We start from the raw sequence: 9394 nt of genomic DNA on the forward strand, positions 1-9394 counted from the left end.
CTACAAGGGTCTCTTCAATTAGTTGTGGAAATTGATGGTTGTTTGCAGGAAGAATCTCTAAGCTGTCAATCGACTAAAGACACAATCATTGTGATACAGTCTAATGAACAGGAGGCTCGTCAGCCATGACAGACTGGGGAGAACGATCCCCATGGAACAGACAGGAGACTGGAGACAGGCAGGCAAAACTCATAAGAAAGGGGCAGGCAGTCTCAAAGATCCAAAGGCAGAAACAGATCAGGAGTGGATAATCAGAACACTACGCTAGAAAACTCTCTTCACCAAAGGCTCAAGAATAAGGCGCTGTTGGCTGGGAAACAGTGAGCTTAAATAGGAAACCAGAACAGGTGGATCTGATGAGGAACAGGGCAGAGCTAGACAGGTGAATGAAACGAGCAATCAAGCCATCAGCGCCAAAATAATGACATGATTGGGCGACAGTGGTGTGGATGTAGGAGTTTGCCCTGAAATCGAAGGGTTGACAGTTCAAGCCCCGACTCTGACTTTCAGTGTCGTTGTGTCCTTGGGCAAGACACTTCACCTGCATTGTCTACTGATGGTGGTCAGAGGACCCGGTGGCGCCAGTGTATGGCAGCCCCGCTTCTGTCAGTGAGCCCCAGGGCAGCTGTGGCTACAATGTAGCATGCAACCATCAGTGTGTGAGTGTGTGTGTGAATGGGTGAATGAATGTAGTGTAAAGCGCTTTGGTCAAGTCTCCTAAATTGAATAAAGGCGCTATATAAGTACATGCCATTTACCATTTTGGGCGACCTATTTTGGGTCATTCCCACACGGTTGAAAGAGGAGTGGGACAAGATGAATTATCATGTGTTTGTAAAACACTCAAATATTGAGAAAATTCAACTTGCAGGCCAGGTTAAATGTTCAATGTTAGTTCTCTGCTATGCAGCATTGTGTTTTATTTTAGAAGTGTTAATTCTCAGTATTTAACTCACTACTTAATCATTTTGGTAATGAGGTGTTTAATAGATGCTGTTGGAAGGCCCCTAAAGCAGTATCTCCATGACAATCATTCAAAGCAGTCATTTAACAAACAGAAGCATGTCTGTGCAGTCTGGCCTTGTCTAGAGCAAACTGAAAGTGAAAATGGGAAAAAAAGGTACTTTTCCCTTTTTTTTTTTTGCGGTAGTGAGGTGCGGGCAGGCTTTAGACTAAAGTCTGTTTAGAAATGTGGTTAAAATAAAACTTGTGCATTATAAAGATCTGTGCCTCTGGTTTTGGAAGATTGAAACCTCCAGTTAGGCTGCATAGTTTACAGTAATGAGCATGCTCTCTTTCTTCCTCGCTGTTGGTTATTTCTGTGCTGCTATGCAACATCCAACTTCATGAGATCACCTTCCTTCTCCGTCTGGTTATTCAGATGTTAGCCCATTAAAACAAATTTTTCCCTCCTGATTAATGGAAACTGATCACGATATTATCAGATAATGATCAGTTGCTCAGTGAAAAACTCACCTGACTGTGAAACTAATTTAGAAACAAAGGCTGCTTTGTTAAACTGGTCAAACAACATCCCAGTCACAGTTTTAACAGGTAACCTGACTCCAAATAATATGTTGCGTCTCCAGGGCACGTGAGAGTTTAACACGTTTTGATTCCTAGGAGTGTCTTTCTCATGTCGGTGGTGGATGCTTTTACTTTTTGAATGATTGAGAACAAGTTTTTAATGAGATGCATGAAAAAGAGAGGACTCAGTAAAACCTTGTTGGGATAAAATGATTTCTGCTGCATGTGGATGTAAAATGTGCAAGTGGCAGTCCCGTCATCCGCGCTCGTTAAAAAGTCCGCATGCTAGATTAAAAGAGGATGTGGTGAAGCAGTCAGGCCCAAAGACTTCCTCTTTATTTTTTAAAATCTTTTACTGAGTGATACCTGCTATGTTCACACAGATAAACTTCCTTCTTGCCGTTTCTCTCCCTCACACAGATGCAGTTTCGGTTTTAATCTTTTCCTCTGTAAGAAGACAAAAATTGTGAAGGTGTAGAGTGTTTCCTGTTCTGATAAATAAGAGACTGAATGGTGAAATGAAGGTGCATCCAACGGTGCTGTGGTGTCGTGACAAGAAGGCCCATTCAAAAGCATGAGTAACCAATAAGACATAACAGATCTGGTGTAGGAGGAAGTATGATTAAAAAAGGGTTAGTGTTATTCATTAAGCAAATATGAAGAGCTTCTGCATAACAAAGGAGTTGCAATTTTTTAAGGTTCTCACCATGGGATGCATGAAAAGAAAAAATAAATACATAATCACGCAAAAATATGCATTAAATGGTAGAGTAAACCATTTATCTTCATCTAACACCCACACATAGCTATTTGTGTCCTTTCTACTTCCATTTCGTGTCCTGAAAGAAATCATGCTCTTTAAATCAGTCAGAACCAAGTTATTGTATTCATATGTTAGAACTTTTCTGTATGATAGTCATACAGAAAGGACAGGACAGATACAGATAGGACAAATAATCATGTAATTTTGCTGTACTTTTTAAAATGTTTTACCATAATCAGTTTTCAATCGATCTCGGTGTGTTTTCCTTTATCGAAAAAAAAACCATGACAGAATAATTCCCCTTATCAAAGCAATAACATCTTAAAGAGAGATCTCCTGCTGGTAGAAATTATTTAACCATGAAGCTGTTAAAACACATTTCGTTTAAATAGACTACGAACCATAAAATTACTTTAAATTGTTTGCTTACAAAGCAATTATAAAATAAAATGATGACAGTTTGGTATAAAAGTAATATTTGGTAGACTTAATTTCTTAAATGTCAAGTCAAACAAAAGTGCAAAGTAAGGAAATATTAAGGGGGTAAAATTACTAGGGATGCACGATATTGGGATTTTGGCCGATATCCGATATGCCGATATTTTAAAACTCATGTAGCCGATAACCGATATCGATACCGATGTTAAAGCTGGACAAAAATAAGTAGTCATTCAAAATAGCAGTTTTGTTATCCATTTCTGACACTTTGAAAAATAACATACTCAAATATATTTTCCTATGCTGGTGTCAAATAGATTTTTAAAAACGCGGTATCGATCTATTTTACTTTCAAAATATTGTGAAATTTCATTGTTTTGTTACAAACTCTCGTGATATTTTGCAAATTCTTGTGAGATTTTGTTAGTAAAATAGATCGATACCGCGTCAATATATCAACATATAAAAATATGGCAAAATTTCGTAAAATTTTCGGGGGATTTCGTAGCATAACAATGACATATAGCAATATTTCATTAGTAAAAGAGATTGATATGGTGTTTTTAAATGGCAATATATCAGCATATGAAGATATTGTGATATTTTAATGTATCAATATTTTTTCCCTCGTCTTTAGAAGTTTTTAAGTCTGTAAAAAAAGAAGTTTTTGAGGAAGAAGAAGAAGTAGTATTTTTTTTTTTTTTTTTAGACTTTAGAGATTCAGAAGCTGATCAAATATCGGGTTAAATATCGGTGGGGTGGCCGATGTCCGATATTCAGTTTTAAGGCCGATACAGGCCAATACCAATAGGGGGCCGATTATATCGTGCATCCCTAAAAATTACCATCACCCAGCCCATCCACATATTTTTGTATGTCTTTTATCACATAAACAAGCACCTTTAACTGTATAGCTGTAGAAGCCACATACTGCAAACTATTTAGAAATAGTGAAAGGAGTCATGCACCAAAAATAAACTTCCAAAATTAGTAGTTGGTTAATGCAATATGACCTGTACTTTAGTATAGAGCTTTTTAAAGTCAGGAGACTTTACCAAACATTCATTCATTCACCCATTAAACAATATTTCTGACAATTTGAATTGAAAAAGCTTCCTGGATGGGAAGCGAAACGTCTTCAAACTTGGAACCAAAGTCCAGTGGATTGTTATTTTTTTTTACCTTTTTTGGAAAGTGTTAGAATAATTGTATATAAATGTATCTGTGTAGTGTTATCATGCATAAAGCTGTGTGCTATGTGCATGTTTTCACAGCCACCTTTTCTGAAGTATACTGTGATTTGTGAACTTGTTTTTTGGGGAGGTTGTGGTTGATTTACGGGCAGCACTCAACCTGCTGAACAGCTTCAACAGCTTAAACTTGGACTGAACCCTGAAATTTATAGGATGTTTACTGAGACTGCAAGTTTTTCATGTTGTTTCTGATCTCTAGAGCAGTCTCAGCTGTTGTAACAAGGGACCCCTGATTTCTAATAAATAGCGAGCAGAACGCTGGGACTGCAGAGTGAGGTGGGGATTTGTAAACTCTGCAGTTCCTTCTTGCTCTCCTTGCGAGTAAAACTAAATTAATTGTCTCTGTGCTTTCTTTCTTACCCTGCATGTATGTATGATGTTTTAGATGCATAGACCTGACAGAAAGACTATGACCTGGATGACTGGGAATCTTCACCAGCAGATAGCAATAGGGCTGCTAACTATCCCTTAGAAAAGGAACTGTCCCAATTTAAGGAACAAAATGTGGTGTCTAATCAATGATGTTACATAATAAAAGGTAAAAATAAATTCACGTCAGTAGGGTTGAACTTCATTTTACACATTCATGTGTAGGGGTAGGGGTGTCCCAATACCTGTTAGGAATTAGGGGAAGGGGTAATTGGTGAGGATTCTCAGTCATCCAGGTTAAAGTCATTGACACTCCTGACATTTTGAATTGAAAAACTTCCTGGATGGGAACTGAAACCTCTTCAACCTCTTCTCGTTTTTTACGTTTTTTGGTAGGGCTATATACACCCCCTTCAAAAGAAGATTTTTTTAGGAGCACCCTTCAAACGGAAGGGTACAACAAACTTCTATGCAACTGTTAGCCAAACAACTTTTTGGACATGATCAACTAACATAAACAATCAACAACAATCCTAATTACTCTACTGTAATTCGGCAAAACATCCTAAAAAATTGTACCCTCTACACTACCCCTTAACTATCGAGTGTCACTCCAATGAAGTCACACTTGCAGCCTTGAATGAAGTTGGTGGAGTATAAATGAGAATGGGATACCCTATTTCCTCCACTGCAAATGGAAAGCAGTCTTTGCAAAGGCAACTCGGTGACGCCACACGTAAATGGCTGTAGATCTGAGGTGCAGGTTGACATAAAAAAAATATTTTCCCTTTTATTAGAAAGACATTTAAACAGTGAAATAAAAATGCATCAGAGATTACCTTCATTGTTGGAATTAATAAAATACCTTTTCTTTTTTCTAACTTGTATTTTCCGTCCATGTGACGAAGATGCAGCAGGCCAACGGAACTTACATTTTAATGCATTCGTTTCCTCTGCCAATAGTTCACTTTTTGGATGCACTGCTAAATTCAAACTAAAGCAGACTCTCTATTTGAAGGCCGAAAGCTCAGCTTGCCCTACACACCACATGGTTTGGGATGGAATATAGCAGACCTTGCGTGGGAACTCACAAACATAGGGTTAATGCTTAGGAGTAGTGTTTAGGGCGCAGTTTGGGACTGGGCCAGTGTTTTTTCTCAGAGTTTGGAACCCTGAATAGTACCTTTAGCATCATTGGTGGTTAGCTGGTAGCCTAAAAGTTCAAAAAATGTTTTTGTAGGTCAATAAAAAAAAATAAATTCTCAATTGTTTTTAAAGGTTCTGGCTTTAAAGGATTAGATGAGCTCATAGGGAAAGTTTTCAAACCATTGTTGTAATCGCTAAAGTAGTTTTATTTTTTGCTCGGCATACCCAAAATATTTTATAAAGAAGTCTAGAGTAGAATAGGCCTATTATATGATTTTGGTTTGTGCCCAGGTTAATAAAAAAAGAGCTTATATGCGTTTTGTTTTACTAAAGATGAGGACAGGAAATGTAACATAAACCAAGCTAATACACATAAAGTAAGACAGACCACTGGCTGCAGCTGGGATGAGTAAATAGACTCAGATAAAATTAAACAGAATGATTGAAAACTCTAATTTGGCTCTGCTGTTCTCCAAGGACCAACTAAGGTTCGCCTAGATATGTATTTAGATCTAATCGGTGACCTTTAGTTTATATCATCAGGTAGTTAGTTATTTTAAGTTGAGTTATAAGTTGTTTGGCTGGTTTTTTTAAAACTTGATGTTTGTTGTTTAAATATTAATAAATATGTTAAAATGGATGAAAGCATCACTGTCCCTGTTTCCTATTTAAATTTTCATGATATGTATTTATTTTCATCTACGAGCTGGAAATGTCCGCAGATTAGATTAGAGAAATATGCTCACCTTAATTTAGAGAAATATCTTAGTCACTATCTTAGTCAGCCTAGACTTTTAGATAAGTTTTAGTGAGGACTCCAGGGTTTTTCACTGCCATAGGAGTTCAATTCTGGTAGTATATTGATGAACACTTCAATGATGGGTGTCTACTTCAGAACAGGCAAGAACAAAAATGGACTGACATGTTTGTTGTGTCAGATGTATTAGTCACTATCATCTACCCTGGTGTATGTCATTACTTTAAACATTTCCAAAGTAGCTTGCTGGTAGTAAAGTCTCTAAGTACGAGAAAGTAGATGAATGAATGAGAAATAGAAATGAATGAAAAAGTGACTGAGCCGCTTCCTGAGTTAGGGGTGATATGATTCATACACCTGACCTCATTAATGGCGGTCTGTCTGACGAAGCTGATTTCAATCACTGTAGAATTCAGATCACCCATTTTTGGGTCCCATATTTGTTTTATTTAACATCACAAATCAGTTTGAAGATACATATTTACACAATCACAAGTATTTAAAAAAACAAATAGCTTATATAATTTCATTATAGTTGTAACATATCAGCTCAGTCTGTCCGCAATGATGTCAGAATGGAAACTTTTTGCATGCGTAAAGCCAATACTTTAAGAATAAAAAAAACAACATAAGTTCACATCTCTTACAGCGTCTACTTAGATATTGCTTTAGTGGGATAACAATAAACTTAAGTGGAAATGCAGTTGTAGATAATCCCCTCTGTACGCTTTCATTCTTGGTGGAAGGGACTGTATTCATTTCGTCAAGTTTCAGCTGTCACTCGTAGAAAGTCCCCAGAATTTTTTTATTGCACAATCATCACCTCTTTGGGAAGACTTTTGCTTTCCAGCCTCATTCACATCAGCTGCGTTGTCAAAGTCATTTTCGCTAAGCACACCCATAATTTATTTTCTTACAAGAAAGTTAAAAATCTCAGGGAGAGTTAAAGTGGGAACGAGAATCTCAGAATTCTCAATTCTTCAGAATGTCTCTAGTCTGATGGTCGTCACCTCAGATCCCAATCAAACAAACAGAGATGGTGTACTTCTCAGTCAGTCCAGTTCTTGACCCTGCTTTACAGCACGGCGTAGCTTCTTTACGTCCTCATCGATTCTGATGTCGAGCTCAACAAAGTCCTGTAAATGTCCGACTTTAGGAAACGTGGGTATGAGTCCCTTTCCATTAATCCGTAGACGATCTTCTGGGCGTCGTCAAAACACATGGAGGACGGCACCTTAATGTTCGTCCTGATCACCTCCCTCGTCTTGTGATCAATGTTGATCTGGAATTAAAAGAAATATGACATTAATAGGTGAAAAAAGAAATGCAAAGGCAGTGCTGATTCTTAAAATCGCTTGGGTATAAAAAGCTCTTTGCATACCTCTCGTGGAGCCTCTGCTTGAATATAGCATTTGAAAATCTTTTTGGCTCTGGAGGACATTCGGAACGAAGATTTGATCTTCTTATAGTCCTCACACACCACCCAAAACTCCAGGTTTTCATCACTGAACTCAGACTTCAAGAAGGCCTGGAAGATCTTCATCCCATCTAAGCAGAAAATAAGGAGCTATTAGCCAACGTTGAGGAGTGATGCTTATAAAAGAAAACTCAACCTATTGGTTAACTTACATTTTGAGGATAGAAGTCTGTCAAGTGATTGCGACCACTGCGACATCTCATCAAAACAGAGCCTGCAGCAGAGAAGACGATTGTTACTAACATGAAGGGAAGGAGAGAGCAGCGATGTTGAGTTTCAAAATGAGAGATTTCTTAACTTACTCTTCTGTATTGGCTGGTTGAGTTGATTTAGACTGAGGCCGAGCCTTTAAGTTTCCTCCGCTGCTAAAGGAAGGAGAACACAAGAGAGAAAAGGTGTTACTTTGCTGTAAAATCTAAGCTGATCAGCAGAAAGTTCAAAAACATTTGAAATTGAAATAAAATATGTACCTGTATCCAACAGTCTTCTTGTCAATGTCCATGTTAAGGTCCTGTGGTTCCCTTGGAGTCAATGTGACTAGGCTTGGCATTGCAACAATGCTTTGAACATGTGCAGCTTTTTTCTTGCTAGTCTGTTCTCAAGAGTTCTCCAACTGCATCTGTCGGTTAAGCCCGCGTGAGACTCTATAAATGTACAGAAGTCTGATGAGGATGCAAGTAACGTCAGAACAGCAACTCGAGCAAACCACAGACAAAGAGGAAGTTGAGGATGACGCAAGCATCGGTGCAAACGTGCGGCACAGCCCCAGCTGTCTGACTGTACTGTACTTCTACCTGAATTGTTTGGTTTAATGTCTGGGGGATGCAAATTCAGTGGTGGAAAAAATTCAACAGCATAGGCAAATACTTTATTATCTCTCATGCTTTGCCTTCAGAGCCAGTATCACTATATCAAAGTTTTGGAAAACTAGATCCTGAAGCTATTCCAGCACCCAAATTTAAATTAGATATATTCAAACCTATTTATACTAGAGGGCTAATGTTTCTCTCATAGATTTTTTTTGAAGTGGAAAGAACATATTGTTTCTTTTGCAAATTAGTCTGAAACTGCAACAGATGGTAAACATTTGTTTTTATGTTTTAGTTAAAGGTGTTAAGTTACTTCATTACACTTGAAAACATTATGAATATGGATTATGTCTGTCGTTCTTGTCAAACTTGAATTTGCAGAAAATGTTAAAGTCTGCTTTTCAGGGCCAAAATATTCTGAAACAAAACCTAATAATACTCAAGGTAAGAACAACCTTTGAGCATGTAGTTACTGACAACTGTCAGAGCCAAAGGTACCAAAAGAGGCCTTAGAAGCATGGCTGGTTGTTTGCCATCTGACAGCAAAAGCTCTTACCTTGCAGCCCCTGTAGCTTTCCCAAATTGCATAGAATTGTTTTACTAAATGCTAATAATCTTCTGATTTTTGCAAAGTTTTAAGTTATTCACTGCATTATTATTCACAGTGTTAATTTTTCTGCATAGTTTTTGTAGTTGTACATTTTAACATTATTGCACATGTTGATGCAGACAATAATGTAGTCCTGCACAGCTCAGCGTGGCAATGCACTCTAAAAAATGACATGCAAGTAATTTTTTTCTTGAAATAAGTATGGATTTTTCTCTCGTTTTTAACAATAAAGACAGTTTCCAAAT

At 37.6% G+C, this 9394-nt stretch overlaps 1 protein-coding gene across 2 annotated transcripts; it reads right to left on the minus strand.

Moving 5' to 3' along the window:
- Positions 1 to 6664: 6664 nt before the first annotated feature.
- LOC119782553 (regulator of G-protein signaling 13-like) lies at positions 6665 to 8392 on the minus strand. Of its 2 annotated transcripts, none has more exons than XM_038283568.1 (5): positions 8201 to 8392; positions 8033 to 8092; positions 7883 to 7944; positions 7635 to 7801; positions 6665 to 7535 (listed from the first exon to the last, which is right to left on the minus strand). In XM_038283568.1, exons 1-5 carry the CDS (start codon positions 8278 to 8280, stop codon positions 7350 to 7352), a joined length of 555 nt encoding a protein of 184 aa, XP_038139496.1. In that variant the 5' UTR covers positions 8281 to 8392; the 3' UTR covers positions 6665 to 7349. The 2 variants fall into 2 exon arrangements, with proteins under 2 accessions (XP_038139496.1, XP_038139495.1); XM_038283567.1 differs by having other exon boundaries at positions 8033 to 8095; positions 8201 to 8390.
- Positions 8393 to 9394: the final 1002 nt, after the last annotated feature.

This window comes from Cyprinodon tularosa, unplaced genomic scaffold (genome assembly GCF_016077235.1).
Source record: "Cyprinodon tularosa strain WSP-4 unplaced genomic scaffold, ASM1607723v1 ctg195, whole genome shotgun sequence".
NCBI classification, from domain to species: domain Eukaryota; kingdom Metazoa; phylum Chordata; class Actinopteri; order Cyprinodontiformes; family Cyprinodontidae; genus Cyprinodon; species Cyprinodon tularosa.

What these genes read in the sequence shown, in the direction of transcription:
- LOC119782553 (XM_038283567.1), bottom strand. Translation starts at nt 8,280, where the DNA reads ATGCCAAGCCTAGTCACATTGACTCCAAGGGAACCACAGGACCTTAAC. An exon ending in AAGAAGACTGTTGGATACAG is followed by an intron (nt 8,096 to 8,200) that starts GTACATATTTTA and finishes TCCTTCCTTTAG; the next exon opens with CAGCGGAGGAAACTTAAAGG. An exon ending in CAGACTTCTATCCTCAAAAT is followed by an intron (nt 7,802 to 7,882) that starts GTAAGTTAACCA and finishes TTTTCTGCTTAG; the next exon opens with ATGGGATGAAGATCTTCCAG.